Raw genomic sequence first — 18509 nt, 5'->3', positions numbered from 1 at the left:
TTCAAACTTTTTCGGTGGTTTTCCACGTTCTTCGTTCCTCACGTCAAAATCGCCACTTTTGAATTTTTTAAACTACTCAAAGCACTGTGATTTGCCAAGTGCATGCTCACCATAAGCTTCGACAAGCATTCAATGTGATTCTGCAGCAGTTTTCTTCAAATGGTAACAGAAAATCAATGCTGTCCGCAAATCACAGTTTCCAGGCACAAAATTCGACATGTTCAACGCTATTATAAACTATACTGTTGTATGAAACTTGTATTGTTGTGTGTTGAAAATCTTTGTCAGATGTCAGAACAAGGAAATGGCGTCAATGACGCGGTCTGACGGCAACTACATTGTCAGCTATGGCCATCTATTGGTAAATTCTGGTTTCATATTTACATACCTGGTAACCTTTATATAGAAAGCACCCGTGGAAGCCTCAAGACTATATATCGAATATGTTATAATTGTTTTCCCCAACTAATTCTTTAATAATATGTAATTCTCAAGAAAGTTTTAGATCTTTACATTAATTTTAAATGAAATTATAAAATGTTTTTTTATAGCAGCGTTGTTTAACAATTAATTCATGGATCTGACATTCCTGCAGAAAATACTGGACACATTCTATAATAAGTTTATTATTATATAATAATATATAATCATTATACCTAAATTTTAAGTCTTAAGCTGCAAGAAAATTGGTTAATTTCTCACAACTTAAGATTTAAAACTCGGGTAATAGCTAGCTTATATTATACAGAAAACCTATAAGACTTATCACACATAAAATGATGTAAGGTGCATAAGCAGTAGCTTAAGACCGTCGAATCATTCAGTATAAAGATATCATATTAGGCGCGTTCAGCGGACTTAATAATTCAGTGAGCGCTCGCTGTTACTAATTCTTTTAGATTCTTTTAGATATTCTTTTAGATCATCCAATCAAAATTTTAGATCTAGAAGAATACACCAACAACAGCGAGCGCTCACTCAATTGTTGAGTCCGCTGAATACGCCCATTGATTTACATGTGTAAAGGTTTCCCCTAACCCAAGCAGAATAAAAAATCATGATAATATGAAAATGACATCAATATATCAATGAGGTTTGATTTTATTGATTCTCTTGATTTCCAGGAGCTTGCAAAGTTGTACTGTCATTACTTGTAGCCACATTTTCTGCTGCCACGAATTGATGCATCATTCTGTGTACGTTACTAACATTAGTCCCTTCTTGAAATATTAAATAGCCATTCGTAACATAACATTGATAGATACTAATAGCGTGTTCGATTTACTGACTTTACCCGACTCCAAGTCAATGTATTGTGTGTGTGTGTGTGTGTGCGCGCGCGCGCGCGCGCGTGCGGGTGCGCGTGCGGGTGCGGGTGCGTGTGCATGTGCGTGTGCGTGTATGTGTGTGTGGTCTGTTCTGTATGTTGTGTGTGTGTGTGTGTGTGTGTGTGTGTGTGTGTGTGTGTGTGTGTGTGTGCGTGCGCGTGCGCGTGCGGGTGCGTGTGCATGTGCGTGTGCGTGTATGTGTGTGTGGTCTGTTCTGTATAACTGCAAAAGAAGAGCTAAACTGTGCAAGAAATGTAGCTAAAGAGAACAAACCGTTAACTCGGAGTCGGGTCGAGTCAGTAAATTGAATACGCTATAAATCTTTCAAGAGCTTTCTTACTATAGAACTTTGAATCACGAATTTTGATATCACTGCTATCAGTAACACTTGACATATTGAAATAATAATACATACCTCTGTTGATCTACTTGATAACGAAGAATTTGCCAGTTTGTAGCGTCATTAGGAGAACTTACATCCGAAACGTCCTAAGCAAGGAATATTATATTATTCGTGTTATTTCCTTCAGAACTTGATATACATTCATTAGTAAATATTACTTAAGTTGGATATAAATATAACATTTGAAATTATATTTATTAAATGTTTGACTCAAATTTATGACGTCTATATATTTAAATGTTAATTGCTCAATATATTTGCGTAAATTATATATAATAGAATATATAATAGAATATACTATATTTCAAGAAGAATAAAATATATCGATATCAGTATTATTTACCTTTGTTCAGCATGTTGGTTTCCAAGAACGTACCAATATGAACTTCCATCATGATAACTTGTAGCCATATTTACTGCTGTTACGGACTCGTGCATCATTCTATATACATTATATTATTTTAACGTTAGTTCTTTCTTGACATTTTGGATATTCACTAATGCAGACATTGACAGTTAATTGATCTTCCGAGAACTATTTTTTTCATAGAAATTTGAATCTATTTATTTTTGAGTTTGAATTTTGATATTAGCAACACTTGATATTAAATTAGTAGCACGAACTTCAATTGATCTATTTGATATCTAAGAGCTTGCCAATTTGTACCGGCATAACGAGAACATATACATCCGAAACATCATAAGCAAGGAATACTATGATATTCGTGTTATTTTCTTCAGAACTTGATATATATACATTAGTTGATGTTACTTAAGTTGGATATAAATATAACATTGAAATCATATTTATTAAATATTTGACTCAAATTTATGAAGTTTATATATTTAAATGTTAACTGTTCAATATAACTGCGTTAATTATATATAATAGAATATACTATTTCAAGAAAAATAAAATATGTTGATATTCGTATCATTTACCTTTGTTCACCATCTCGATATCCAAGAATATACCAATATGTACTTCTTTCATGATATCTTGTAGCCATATTATTTACTGCTGCTACGGACTGATGCATCATTCTAAATACATTATATTAATTTAACATTAGTTCTTTCTTGAAATTTTGAATATCCATCCGTGCAGACATTGACAGTTAATTAATTTTCCGAGAGTTTTTTTATCATACAACTTTGAATCACGAATTTTGATATTAGTAACACTTGACATTAAATTATTAGCACGTACCTCTGTCGATCTATTTGATATCCAAAAGCTTGCCAGTTTGTACCGCCATGACGAGAACTTACATACGAAACATCATGAGAAAGAATGTTATTCGTGTTATTTCCTTCAGAACTTGAAACATATTCATTAGTTAATATTACTTAGGTCGAATATAAATATAACATTGAAATCATATTTATTAAATATTTCACTGAAATTTATGTGTAGTTTATATCGTTAATCGTTAAATGTTAAATTCTGTTGTTTATAATAGAATATACTAATCCAAGAAGAATAAAATATACTGATTTACCTTAGTCGATTTAGACTTTCCAGATCATGCCAATATATACTTTCATGACGATAACGTGTAGCCATATTTACTGCTGCTACGGACTGATTCATCATTCTATATACAATATAGTATTTTAACGTTAGTTCTTTCTTGAAATTTTGAATATCCATTCGTGCAGACATTGACAGTTAATTAATCTTCCGAGAGCTTTTTTGTCATACAACTTTGAATCACGAATTTTGATATTAGTAACACTTAACATAAAATTATTAACACGTGACGAGAACTTACATACGAAACATCATGAGAAAGAATACTATGTTATTCGTGTTATTCCCGTCAGAACTTGATATATATTCATTAGTTGATATTAAGTTGAATATAAATGTAACATTGAAATCATATTTATTAAATATTATACTCAAATTTATGAAGTTTCTATCGTTAATCGTTAAATGTTCAATTTTGTTGTTTATAATACAATATACTAATCCTCCAAGAAGAATAAAATATACTGATTTTACTATCATTTACCTTATTCGATTTAGACTTTCCAGATCATGCCAAGATGTACTTTCTTCAGGATAACTTGTAGCCATATTTACTGCTGCTACGGACCGATTCATCATTCTATATAAAATATATTATTTTAACGTTAGTTCTCTCTTGAAAATTTGAATATCCATTCGTGCAGACATTGATAGTTAATTAATCTTCCAAGAGCTTTTTTGTCATACAACTTTGAATCAAGAATTTTGATATTAGTAACACTTGACATTAAATTATTAGCACGTGACGAGAACTTACATACGAAACATCGTGAGAAAGAATACTATGTTATTCGTGTTATTGCCCTCAGAACATGATATATATTCATTAGTCGATATTAAGTTGAATATAAATATAACATTGAAATCATATTTATTAAATATTTTACTCAAATTTATGTAGTCTATATCGTTAATCGTTAAATGTTCAATTTTGTTGTTTATAATATAATATACTAATCCTCCAAGAAGAATAAAATATACTGATTTTACTATCATTTACCTTATTCGATTTAGACTTTCCAGATCATGCCAAGATGTACTTTCTTCAGGATAATTTGTAGCCATATTTACTGCTGCTACGGACCGATTCATCATTCTATATAAAATATATTATTTTAACGTTAGTTCTTTCTTGAAATTTTGAATATCCATTCGTGCAGACACTGACAGTTATTTAAACTTTCGAGAGCTTTTTTGTCATACAACTTTGAATCACGAATTTTGATGTTACTAACACTTAACATTAAATTATTAGCATGTGACGAGAATTAACATACGAAGCATCATGAGAAAGAATATTATGTTATTTGTGTTATTGCCTTCAGAACTTGATATACTTTCATTAGTTGATATTAAGTTGAATATAAATATAACATTGAAATCGTATTTATTAAACATTTTACTTAAATTTATGTTGTCTATATCATTAATCGTTAAATGTTCAATTTTGTTGTTTATAATATAATATACTATCCTCCAAGAAGAATAAAATATACTGATTTTACTATCATTTACCTTAGTCGATTTAGACTTTCCAGATCATGCCAAGATGTACTTCCTTCAGGATAACTTGTAGCCATATTTACAGCTGCTACGGACCGATTCATCATTCTATATACAAATATATTATTTTAACGTTAGTTCTTTCTTGAAATTTTGAATATCCATTCGTGCAGACATTGACAGTTAATTAATCTTCCAAGAGCTTTTTTGTCATACAATATTGAATCACGAATTTTGATATTAGTAACACTTGAAATTAAATTATTAGCACTTGACGAGAACTAACATACGAAACATCATGAGAAAGAATACTATGTTATTCGTGTTATTGCCTTCAGAACTTGATATACTTTCATTAGTTGATATTAAGTTGAATATAAATTAATAAATATAACATTAAAATCGTATTTATTAAATATTTTACTTAAATTTATGTGGTCTATATCGTTAATCGTTAAATGTACAATTTTGTTGTTTATAATATAATATACTATCCTCCAAGAAGAATAAAATATACTGATTTTACTATCATTTACCTTAGTCGATTTAGACTTTCCAGATCATGCCAAGATGTACTTCCTTCAGGATAACTTGTAGCCATATTTACAGCTGCTACGGACCGATTCATCATTCTATATACAAATATATTATTTTAACGTTAGTTCTTTCTTGAAATTTTGAATATCCATTCGTGCAGACATTGACAGTTAATTAATCTTCCAAGAGCTTTTTTGTCATACAATATTGAATCACGAATTTTGATATTAGTAACACTTGAAATTAAATTATTAGCACTTGACGAGAACTAACATACGAAACATCATGAGAAAGAATACTATGTTATTCGTGTTATGCCTTCAGAACTTGATATACTTTCATTAGTTGATATTAAGTTGAATATAAATGTAACATTGAAATCGTATTTATTAAATATTTTACTTAAATTTATGTGTAGTCTATATCGTTAATCGTTAAATGTTCAATTTTGTTGTTTATAATATAATATACTAATCCTCCAAGAAGAATAAAATATACTGATTTTACTATCATTTACCTTATTCGATTTAGACTTTCCAGATCATGCCAAGATGTACTTTCTTCAGGATAACTTGTAGCTATATTAACTGCTGCTACGGACTGATTCATCATTCTATATACAATATATTATTTTAACGTTAGTTCTTTCTTGAAATTTTGAATATCCATTCGTGCAGACATTGATAGTTAATTAATCTTCCAAGAGCTTTTTTGTTATACAATTTTGAATCATGAATTTTGATATTAGTAACACTTGACATTAAACTATTAGCACGTGACGAGAACTTACATACGAAACATCATGAGAAAGAGTACTATGTTATTCGTATTATTCCATTCAGAACTTGATATATATCCATTAGTTGATATTAAGTTGATTATAAATATAACATTGAAATCATATTTATTAAATATTGCACTCAAATTTATGTATTCTATATCGTTAATCGTTAAATGTTCAATTCTGTTGTTCATAATAGAATATACTAATCCTCCATGAAGTATAAAATATACTGATTTTACTATCGTTTACCTTAGTCGATTTAGACTTTCCAGATCATGCCAATATATACTTTCATGATGATAACGTGTAGTCATATTTTCTGCAGCTACGTCTTGTTGCATTATTCTATAATCGCTATTATATGCAGCTCCTCTTTCACATCTTGAATTTTCATTCATGTGATGTTGATAGTGAGATCTTAAGTCATTTATTCCTGTGTTGCTATATAATAATCTAATAGCGTAATTGCTGCAATTATTGCAATTTACAGATAAGTATTTTACCGATTGCGAAACGATGAAGAACATTAAGTAATATACTAAATTTATAATATACTTAAAATATACGTTATCTATTAATAATTTAAGAAAAAAGACATTAATATTTCTATTATATAACAGTTACCTTTGATGGTCTTGATTTCGAGGAGTTTGCCTATTTATATCATCATGATGGGAGCTTGTATTTGCATTTTCAGTGCCTGTAGACTGTTGTGTCATTCTATTCACATTATTATCTTCAGATTTTTGTTGAGACCTTAAACGTTGATACTTTTTCGAACAAATGTGACGTGCTAAGGCATCTGTTCCGTTAAATATGTCTTTTTCAACATTGCAACGTTTGCACCGTGCGTAAAATTCATCGTAATAAATTTCGAAATATTGCGATAGAGACTTATCCGCAATTTTTTTTCGTACATCAGCTCTTATTTCTTCACGATGACTTTGCAGATGCGACTTTATAAGTGATACATATGGTTGATGAAGTAAACTGCCACAAAATTTACATTTTGCTTCATATAAGTCTACTTTGTCGAAGTATCGCCATATCAAGTCATTGTCGGTTTCCCATTTTAACCGATCTTCTTCATCCCATATTTCATGCTTATGATATAAATGTGCCTTTATCATTGTTAACATTTCAATAAATTTAATAAATTTATTTCTTTTTCCAATTTCATAAGTTTGAATACAATATCTGCACCGTACATTAGAACCAGTCAGAAATAATAATGAAATCGGCATCGAATCGGCGTCGATTCTATTATCATTTCTGACTGGGGAATTGTCTAATTTAAGATGTTCCCACACAAAATCGTCTGCTCCTTCTAGAGCTGCTATTAATTCCGCACGGTATCGTGATGTGTTACTATAAAATACGAAATGCCCATTAAGCTAAGAAAAATGTTTAGAAAAGCTGTTTAGGAAAGGTTGATGATAGGAGAGAGTGAAATGTGTAACTTTTCATTAGTAAATGTTACTGATTGAATGTTTGAGAGAGATCAGTAAGAATTATATACTTTAATTCCTACTTATTCGACCTTTGTTATCAGTAAATCAGATTAAGATTAACAGTATGTATTTTACACATCTTGACTTGAAAATAAAATTTAACATTGAAAATTGGTACAAGCTTAAATTTGGAAATGTTTCTTGTCTTTTTATTGTAGGCTACTACGACATCGTTATTCTAATAAACGTTGAGGTAAATAGATTAAATTAAGTAATGTACTAAATTTTTGATGTGTATTAAGTGTATATAATATATTAATAACTTAAGAAAAGTGAAACATTAACACTTTTGTTACATAACAGGTACCTTCGTTGGTCTTGATTTCGAGGAGCTTGCCTTTTTATATCATCTTGATTGGAGCTTGTATTTGCAATTTGAGTGACTATAGACTGTTGTGTCATTCTATTCACGATATTACCTTCAGATTTTTGTAGAGACTTTGTTGTTGGTGTGTTACTAAATACGAAATACCGATTAAACTAAGGAAAATGTTCAGAAAAGCTGTTTAGGAAAGGTTGATGATAGGAGAGAGTGAAATGTGTAATTTTTCATTAGTAAATGTTATTGATTGAATATTTGAGATCAGTAAGAATTATATACTTTAATTCCTACTTATTCGACCTTTGTTGTCAGTAAATCGGATTAAGATTAACATTATGTATTTTACACATCTTGACTTGAAAATAAAATTTAACATTGAAAATTGATACAAGTTTAAATTTGGAAATATTTCTTGACTTTTTATTGTGGGCTACTACGACATCGTTGTTGTAATAAACGTTGAGGTAAATAGGTTGAATTAAGTAATGTACTAAATTTTTGATGTGTATTAAGTGTACATAATATATTAATAACTTAAGAACAGTGAAACATTAACATTTTTATTACATAACAGTTACCTTTGTTGGTCTTGATTTCGAGAAGTTTGCCTATTTATATCATCATCACTGGAGCTTATATTTTCAACGTCAATGACTATAGACTGTGGTGTCATTCTATTCACGATATTATCTTCAGATTTTTGTAGAGACTTTGTTGTTGTTATGTTACTAAATATGAAATACCGATTAAACTAAGGAAAATGTTCAGAAAAGCTGTTTAGAAAAGGTTGATGATAGGAGAGAGTGAAATGTGTAATTTTGCATTAGTAAATGTTATTGATTGAATATTTGAGATCAGTAAGAATTATATACTTTAATTCCTACTTATTCGACCTTTGTTGTCAGTAAATCGGATTAAGATTAACATTATGTATTTTACACATCTTGACTTGAAAATAAAATTTAACATTGAAAATTGATATAAGTTTAAATTTGGAAATATTTCTTGACTTTTTATTGTGGGCTACTACGACATCGTTGTTGTAATAAACGTTGAGGTAAATAGGTTGAATTAAGTAATGTACTAAATTTTTGATGTGTATTAAGTGTACATAATAAATTAATAACTTAAGAAAACTGAAACATTAACATTTTTATTACATAACAGTTACCTTTGTTGGTTTTGATTTCGAGGAGTTTGCCTATTTATATCATCATCACTGGAGCTTGTATTTTCAATGTCAATGACTATAGACTGTGGTGTCATTCTATTCACGATATTATCTTCAGATTTTTGTAGAGACTTTGTTGTTATGTTACTAAATACGAAATACCAATTAAACTAAGGACAATGTTCAGAAAAACTGTTTAGGAAAGGTTGATGATAGGTTGATGATAGGAGAGAGTAAAATATCATTAGTAAATGTTATTGATTGAATATTTGAGATCAGTAAGAATTATATACTTTAATTCCTACTTATTCGACCTTTGTTGTCAGTAAATCGGATTAAGATTAACATTATGTATTTTACACATCTTGACTTGAAAATAAAATTTAACATTGAAAATTGATACAAGTTTAAATTTGGAAATATTTCTTGACTTTTTATTGTGGGCTACTACGACATCGTTGTTGTAATAAACGTTGAGGTAAATAGGTTGAATTAAGTAATGTACTAAATTTTTGATGTGTATTAAGTGTACATAATAAATTAATAACTTAAGAAAACTGAAACATTAACATTTTTATTACATAACAGTTACCTTTGTTGGTTTTGATTTCGAGGAGTTTGCCTATTTATATCATCATCACTGGAGCTTATATTTTCAATGTCGATGACTATAGACTGTGGTGTCATTCTATTCACGATATTATCTTCAGATTTTTGTAGAGACTTTGTTGTTGTTATGTTACTAAATATGAAATACCGATTAAACTAAGGAAAATGTTCAGAAAAGCTGTTTAGGAAAGGTTGATGATAGGAGAGAGTGAAATGTGTAATTTTTCATTAGTAAATGTTATTGATTGAATATTTGAGATCAGTAAGAATTATATACTTTAATTCCTACTTATTCGACCTTTGTTGTCAGTAAATCGGATTAAGATTAACATTATGTATTTTACACATCTTGACTTGAAAATAAAATTTAACATTGAAAATTGATACAAGTTTAAATTTGGAAATATTTCTTGACTTTTTATTGTGGGCTACTACGACATCGTTGTTGTAATAAACGTTGAGGTAAATAGGTTGAATTAAGTAATGTACTAAATTTTTGATGTGTATTAAGTCTACATAATAAATTAATAACTGCAGAAAAGTGAAACATTGACATTTTTATTATATAACAGTTACCTTTGTTGATCTTGATTTCGAGGAGTTTGCCTATTTATATCATCATCACTGGAGCTTATATTTTCAATGTCGATGACTATAGACTGTGGTGTCATTCTATTCACGATATTATCTTCAGATTTTTGTAGAGACTTTGTTGTTGTTATGTTACTAAATATGAAATACCGATTAAACTAAGGAAAATGTTCAGAAAAGCTGTTTAGAAAAGGTTGATGATAGGTTGATGATAGGAGAGAGTGCAATGTGTAATTTTTCATTAGTAAATGTTATTGATTGTTTCAGATCAGTAAGAATTATATACTTTAATTCCTACTCATTCGACTTTTGTTGTCAGTCAATCAGATTAAGATAAACCTTATGTACTTTACACATCTTGACTAGAAAATAAAATTTAACATTGAAAATTGGTACAAGTTTAAATTTGGAAATGTTTCTTGACTTTTTATTGTAGGCTACTACGACATCGTTATTGTAATAAACGTTGAGATAAATAGGTTGAATTAAGTAATGTACTAAATTTTTGATGTGTATTAAGTGTACATAATATATTAATAACTTAAGAAAAGTGAAACATTAACTTTTTTATTACATAACAGTTACCTTTGTTGGTCTTGATTTCGAGGAGTTTGCCTATTTATATCATCATTACTGGAGCTTGTATTTTCAATATCAATGACTATAGACTGTGGTGTCATTCTATTCACGATATTATCTTCAGATTTTTGTAGAAACTTTGTTGTTGTTATGTTACTAAATACGAAATACCGATTAAACCAAGGAAAATGTTCAGAAAAGCTGTTTAGGAAAGGTTGATGATAGGAGAGAGTGAAATGTGTAATTTTTCATTAGTAAATGTTATTGATTGTTTCAGATTAGTAAGAATTATATACTTTAACTACTATTTATTCCACTTTTGTTGTCAGTCAATCAGATTAAGATTAACATTATGTATTTTACACATCTTGATTTGAAAATAAAATTTGACATTGAAAATTGGTACAAGTTTAAATTTGGAAATTTTTAATAACTTGAGAAAAGTGAAACATTAACATTTTTATTACATAACAGTTACTACCTTTGTTGGTCTTGATTTCGAGGAGTTTGCCTATTTATATCATCATCGCTGGAGCTTGTATTTTCAATGTCAATGATTATAGACTGTGGTGTCATTCTATTCACGATATTATCTTCAGATTTTTGTAGAGACTTTGTTGTTGTTATGTTACTAAATATGAAATACCGATTAAACTAAGGAAAATGTTCAGAAAAGCTGTTTAGGAAAGGTTGATGATAGGAGAGAGTGAAATGTGTAATTTTTCATTAGTAAATGTTATTGATTGAATATTTGAGATCAGTAAGAATTATATACTTTAATTCCTACTTATTCGACCTTTGTTGTCAGTAAATCGGATTAAGATTAACATTATGTATTTTACACATCTTGACTTGAAAATAAAATTTAACATTGAAAATTGATACAAGTTTAAATTTGGAAATATTTCTTGACTTTTTATTGTAGGCTACTACGACATCGTTATTGTAATAAACGTTGAGGTAAATAGGTTGAATTAAGTAATGTACTAAATTTTTGATGTGTATTAAGTGTACATCATATATTAATAACTTGAGAAAAGTGAAACATTAACATTTTTATTACATAACAGTTACTACCTTTGTTGGTCTTGATTTCGAGGAGTTTGTCTATTTATATCATCATCGTTGTATTTTCAATGTCAATGATTATAGACTGTGGTGTCATTCTATTCACGATATTATCTTCAGATTTTTGTAGAGACTTTGTTGTTGATGTTTTACTAAATACAAAATACCGATTAAACTAAGGAAAATGTTCAGAAAAGTTGTTTAGGAAAGTTTGATGGTAGGAGAGAGTGAAATGTGTAATTTTTCATTAGTAAATGTTATTGATTGAATGTTTCAGTGATCAGTAAGAATTATATACTTTAATTCCTACTTATTCGACTTTTGTTGTCAGTCAATCAGATTAAGATTAACATTATGTATTTTACACATCTTGACTTGAAAATAAAATTTAACATTGAAAATTGGTACACGTTTAAATTTGGAAATGTTTCTTGACTTTTTATTGTAGGCTACTACGACATCGTTATTGTAATAAACGTTGAGGTAAATAGGTTGAATTAAGTCATGTACTAAATTTTTAATGTGTATTAAGTGTACATAATATATCAATAAACTAAGAAAAGTGAAACATTAACATTTTTATTATATAATAGTTACCTTTGTTGAAGGACTTGATTTTGAGGAGCATGCCTATTTATATCATCATGATGGGAATTTGTACTCGCATTGTCAGTGACTATAGACTGTTGTGTCATTATGTTCACATTTTTATCTTCAGATATTTGTCGAGACCTTAAACGTTGATTCTTTTTGAAACAAATGTGATGTATTAAGGCATCTGTTCCGTAAAGTATGTCCTTTTCAAAATAGCAACGTTTGCACCATGCACTAAGTTTTTTCTCATCGATTTTAAAACAATGCGATAGTAACTTAGTTGCAATTTCTTTTTGTGCAGCAACACTTATTTCTTGACTATGCTTTTTTCGCAGATGCCCCTTTAGATTTGGTAAATATGCTTCGCGACGAATTTTTTTACAAAATTTACATTTTCCTTTGTATAATTCTACTTTATCAAAATATTGCCATATAAAGTCATTGTTGCTTTCCCATTTCAAGCGATCTTCTTCAGTCCATATTTTGTGCTTATGGTATAAATGTACTTTCATCAATTTTATCAATCTACCTGTATTTTTATTACAATAAGTTTGATCACAACAATCTATATTGCACTGTATAGTAAAACTGTTTAATTTAACAACATGTTTCCACACCCATTTATCTGATTCATCTAGAGCTGCTGTTGCATCCGCACAATTTCGTGATGTGTTACTAAATATGAAATATTGATTAAACCAAGGAAAATGTTCAGAGAAACTGTTTAGGAAAGATTAACGATAGGAGAGAGAGTGAAATGTGTAATTTTTCGTTAATAAAGGATTGATTGAATCTTTCAGTTCAGTAAGAATTATATATTTTAATTCCTACTTATTCGATCTCTGTTGTCAATCAATCAGATTAAGATTAACATTATATATTTTACACATCTTGACATGAAAATATAGTTTAACAATAAAAATTGGGGCAAGTTTGTAAAATTTGGAAATATTTCTTGACTTTTTTACTACTTTTTTGCTACAACAACGTTTATCATGGTTTATTGTAATAATGGTTGAAGTAAATAGATTAAATTGAGTAATATACTAAATGGGTATTAAAGTGTAGATGATATATCAATAGCTTAAGAAAAGTGAAACGTTAACATTTGAATTATATAACAATTACCTTTGTTGATTTTCTCGATTTTCAGGAGCTTGTCTATTTATATTATCATGATGTGAACTTGTATTAGTATTTTGATCGGCTAGAGATTGTTGTATCACTGTGTTCACATTATTATGTTCAGGTTCTTGTCGAGATCTTAAAGGTTGATAATTAAAACAATTGTGACGTACTAAGACATCTGATCCGTAAAATATATTCATTTCAACATTGCAATGTTTGCACCGTGCACTAAATTCTTCCTCTTGAATTTCGAAATATTGCGATAGCGACTTATATGCAATTTCTTTTTTTATAACAGCTCTTATTTCTTGACTATGCTTTTGTCGCAAATGCCACCTTAGATATGCTAGATCTGCTTCACGATGAAAAGCCATACAAAATTTACATTTTCCTTTGTATAAGTCTACTTTGTCATAATATCGCCATACCAAATCATTGTTTTTTTCCCATTTTAGGCGATCTTTTTCGGTCCATATTTCGTGCTTATGGTATAAATGTACCTTCATCGATTGTATCAACAGACTTGATTTGTTAGATTTATTATGATAAGTTTTATTACATTTATCTATATTGCACCGTATAGTAGAATTGTTTAGTTTAAGATCATGTTTCCACACCCAATTGTCTGACCTTTGACGAGCTGCCGCTAGTTCTTTTCGACGTCTTAAATATTGATTGTTTTTAAAACAAATGTGATGTATTAAGGCATCTGCTCCATAAAATATGTCTTTTTCAACATTGCAAATTTTGCACCGTGCACTAAATTTTTCCTCATCAATTTCGAAATAATGCGATACAGACTTATCCGCAATTTCTCTTCGTACACCAGCTCTTATTTCCCGACGATGACGTTGCAGATGCGACGTTATAAGTTGTACATATGGTGGACAAAGTAAATAGTCACAAAATTTACATTTTACTTCATATAAGCCTACTTTGTCGAAGTATCGCCATTTCAAGTCATTGTCGTTTTCCCATTTTAAGCGATCTTCTTCATTCCATATTTCATGCTTATGGTATAAATGTGCCTTTATCAATCTTATCATTTCAATAAAATGATTTCTTTTACCAATTTTATAAGCTTGAGTACAACTTCTGCACCGTACATAGGAATTGTCTAATTTAAGATGTTCCCGCACCCATTCGTCTGATCCTTCTAGAGCTGCCATAAAATCCGCACAGCATCGTGATGTGTTACTAAATACGAAATATCGATTAAGCTACTACAACATCGTTTATCATCGTTATTGTAATAAACGTTCAGGGAAATAGATTGAATTAAGTAATGTACTCAATTATTAATGTGAATCAAGTGTACATGATATATTAATAACTTAAGAAAAGTGAAACATTAACATTTTTACTACATAATAGTTACCTTTGTTGGTCTTGATTTCGAAGAGCTTGCCTGTTTATATCATAATGGAAATTTGTATTTGCATTTTCAGTGGCTAAAGACTGTTGTGTCATTCTGTTCACGTTATTACTTTCAGGTTCTTGTCGAGATCTTAAACGTTGATTTTTTTCTAAACAAATGTGTATTAAGGTATCTGTTCCGTAAAATATGTCCTTTTTAACATTACAAAGTCTGCACAATGCGCTAAATTCTTTTTCATCTATTTCAAAATATTGCGTTAGAGACTTATCCGCAATTTCTTTTCGTACAATAGTTCTTATTTCTTGACAATGTCTTTGCAGATGGTTCTTTATAAATGGTATATGTGCTTCATAAAGTAAAATGTTACAAAATTTACATTTTTCTTTATATAAGTCTACTTTGTCGAAGTATCGCCATATCAAGTCATCATCGTTTATCCATTTTAAGCGATCTTCTTTATTCCATATTTCGTGCTTGTGGTATAAATGTCCCTTTATCGTTGTTATCATTCTACTTGCATGTTTACTATTAGTTATAAAAATTTCGTTACAACCATTTATATTGCACTGTACAGCAAAATTGTCTAATTTGAGAACATGTTTCCGCACCCAATAGTTCGATCCTTGTAGAGCTGCCATTATATCCGTATAGTATAGCGATATGTCACTAAATATGAAATATCGATCAAGCCAAGGAAAATATTTAGAGAAGTTATTTAAGAAAGGTTGATGATAGAAGAGACAGTAAAACATTTATAATTTTTCATTAATATTCAATAATAAACGTTGAAATAAATAAATAGAATGAATTAAGTAATATACTAAACTTTAATGTGTATTAAGAGCATACAATATATTAATAATTTAAGAAAAGTGAAACATTGACATTTTTATTATAACAGTTACCTTTGTTGGAGGTCCTGATTTCGAGGAGCTTGCCTATTGATATCATCATGATGGGAGTTTGTATTTGCATTTTCAGTGACTATAGACTGTTGTGTCATTATATTCACATTTTTATCTTTAGATTTTTGTCGAGACTTTAAACGTTGATTCTTTTTCAAACAAATGTGATGTATTAAAGCATCTGTTCCGTAAAATATATCCATTTTAAGATTGCAATGTTTGCAACATGCACTAAGTTTTTTCTCATCGATTTTAAAACATTGCGATAGTGACGTTGTTGCAATTCTTTTCTCTGCAGCAACTCTTATTCTTTGACTATGATTTTTTAGCACATGCAACTTTAAATTTGGTATATATGCTTCTTGACAAATTTTCCTACAAAATTTACATTTTCCGTTGTATAAGTCTACTTTGTTAAAATATCGCCATATCAAGTCATTGTTGTTTTCCCATTCTAAGCGATCTTCTATTGTCCATATTTGGTGCTTATGGTATAAATGTACTTTCATCGATGTTATCAATCTACTTGTATTTTTATTATAATAAGTTCGAACACAACAATCTATATTGCACCGTACAGTAAAATTGTTAAGTTTAACAACATATTTCCACACCCAATTGTCTAATTTTTCTAGAGCTGCCATAAAATCCGCACAGTATCGTGATGTGTCACTAAATACGAAACAACGATTAAGCTAAGAAAAATGTTCAAAAAAGCTGTTTAGGAAAGATTGATGATAAGAGAGAGTGAAATGTGTAATTTTTCATTAATAAATGTTAATGATTGAATCTTTCGGTAGTTCAGTAAGAATTATATACTTTAATTCCTACTTATTCGATTTCTGTTGTCAATCAATCAGATTAAGATTGACATTATTTATTTTACACATCTTGACTTGAAAATAAAGTTTAACATTGAAAATTGGTACAAGTTTAAATTTGGAAATGTTTCTTGTCTTTTTATTATATGCTACTACAAAATCGTTATTGTAATAAACGTTGAGGCAAATAGATTGAAATAAGTAATGTACTAAATTTTTAATGTGTATTAAGTGAACATAATATATTAATATTACTTAAGAAAAGTAAAACATTAATGTTTTTATTCTATAACAGTTATTTTTGTTGAAGGTCTTGATTTTGAGGTGCTTACCTATTTATATCATCATGATGGGAGCTTGTATTTACATTTTCAGTGACTGTAGACTGATGTGTCATTATATTCACGTTTTTATCTTCAGATTTTTGTCGAAACCTTAAACGTTGATTCTTTTTGAAACAAATATGATATATTAAGTCATCTATTTTGTAAAGTATGTCTACTTTAAGATTGCAACGTTTGCATCTTGCACTAAGTTCTTTCTCATCGATTTTAAAACATTGCGATGGTGACTTTGTTGCAATTTTTTTTTGTACAGCAGAACTTATTCTTTGACTATGCTTTTTTAACAAATGTAACTTTAGATTAGGTATATATGCTTCATGGCAAATTCTCCTACAAAATTTACATTTTCCTTTGTATAAGTCTATTTTGTTAAAATATTGCCATATCAAGTCATTGTTGTTTCCCCATTCTAAGTGATCTTGTTCATTCCATATTTTGTGCTTATGGTATAAATGTGCCTTCATCGATGTTATCAATCTACTTGTATTTTTATTATAATACGTTTGAAGACAACAATCTGTATTGCACCGTAGAGCAAAACTGTTTAATTTAACAACATGTTTCCACATCCAATTGTCTGATTCTTCTAGAGCTGCCATTGCATCCGCACAGTATAGGGATGTGTTACTAAATACGAAATAATGATTAAATCAATGAAAATGTTCAGAGAAGCTGTGTAGGAAAGGTTGATGATAGGAGAGAGTGTGAAATATGTAATTTTTCATTAGTAAAGAATTGATTGAATCTTTCAGTTCAGTAAGAATTATATACTTTAATTCCTACTTATTTGATTTCTGTTGTCCATCAATCAGATGAAGAATAACATTATACATTTTACACATCTTGACTTGAAAATAAAGTTTAACATTGAAAATTGGTACATGATTAAATTTGGAAATGTTTCTTGACATTTTATTATAGGCTACTGCAACATCGTTATTATAATAAACGTTGAGATAAATAGATTGAATTAAATAATATACTAATTTGTTAATGTGTATTAAGTGTATATAATGTATTAATAACTTAAGAAAAGTGAAACATTAACATTTTTATTACGTAACAGTTACCTTTGTTGGTCTTGATTTCGAGGAGCTTGCATATTTATGTCATCATGATGGGAGCTTGTATTTGCATTTTCAGTGGCTATAGAGTGCTGTGTGCTTGATTGTGTCATTCTGTTCACATCATTGTCTTTAGGTTGTTGTCGAGACCTTAAACGTTGATTTGTTTCTATACAAATGTGTTTTAAGGCATCTGTTCCGTAAAATATGTCCTTTTTATCATTGCAACGTTTGCACAATGCGCTAAATTCTTCATCTATTTCGAAATATTGCGATAGAGACTTAGTCGCTATTTCTTTTTCTACGATAGTTCTTATTTCTTGACTATGTCTCAT

The 18509-nt window shown here is 29.2% G+C and overlaps 2 protein-coding genes across 2 annotated transcripts; both read right to left on the bottom strand.

Moving 5' to 3' along the window:
- Positions 1–1099: 1099 nt before the first annotated feature.
- LOC108766636 (uncharacterized) lies at positions 1100–5914 on the bottom strand. Its single transcript, XM_018516044.1, has 9 exons — positions 5823–5914; positions 4266–4361; positions 3750–3845; positions 3234–3329; positions 2942–2998; positions 2674–2775; positions 2075–2173; positions 1744–1817; positions 1100–1192 (listed from the first exon to the last, which is right to left on the bottom strand). The coding sequence occupies exons 1-8, from the start codon at positions 5912–5914 to the stop codon at positions 1802–1804; spliced, it is 654 nt and encodes a 217-aa protein (XP_018371546.1). The 3' UTR covers positions 1100–1192; positions 1744–1801.
- A 420-nt stretch (positions 5915–6334) lies between these two features.
- On the bottom strand, positions 6335–18509 carry LOC108766635 (uncharacterized). The gene is made up of 8 exons (XM_018516043.1): positions 18181–18509; positions 17454–17737; positions 15946–16126; positions 15041–15706; positions 13663–14859; positions 12538–13209; positions 6714–7457; positions 6335–6557 (listed from the first exon to the last, which is right to left on the bottom strand). Exons 1-8 carry the CDS (start codon positions 18507–18509, stop codon positions 6335–6337), a joined length of 4296 nt encoding a protein of 1431 aa, XP_018371545.1.

This window comes from Trachymyrmex cornetzi, unplaced genomic scaffold (assembly GCF_001594075.2).
Source record: "Trachymyrmex cornetzi isolate Tcor2-1 unplaced genomic scaffold, Tcor1.1 scaffold61, whole genome shotgun sequence".
Taxonomy (NCBI): domain Eukaryota; kingdom Metazoa; phylum Arthropoda; class Insecta; order Hymenoptera; family Formicidae; genus Trachymyrmex; species Trachymyrmex cornetzi.
This window is presented reverse-complemented; position numbering and strand designations above follow the sequence as displayed.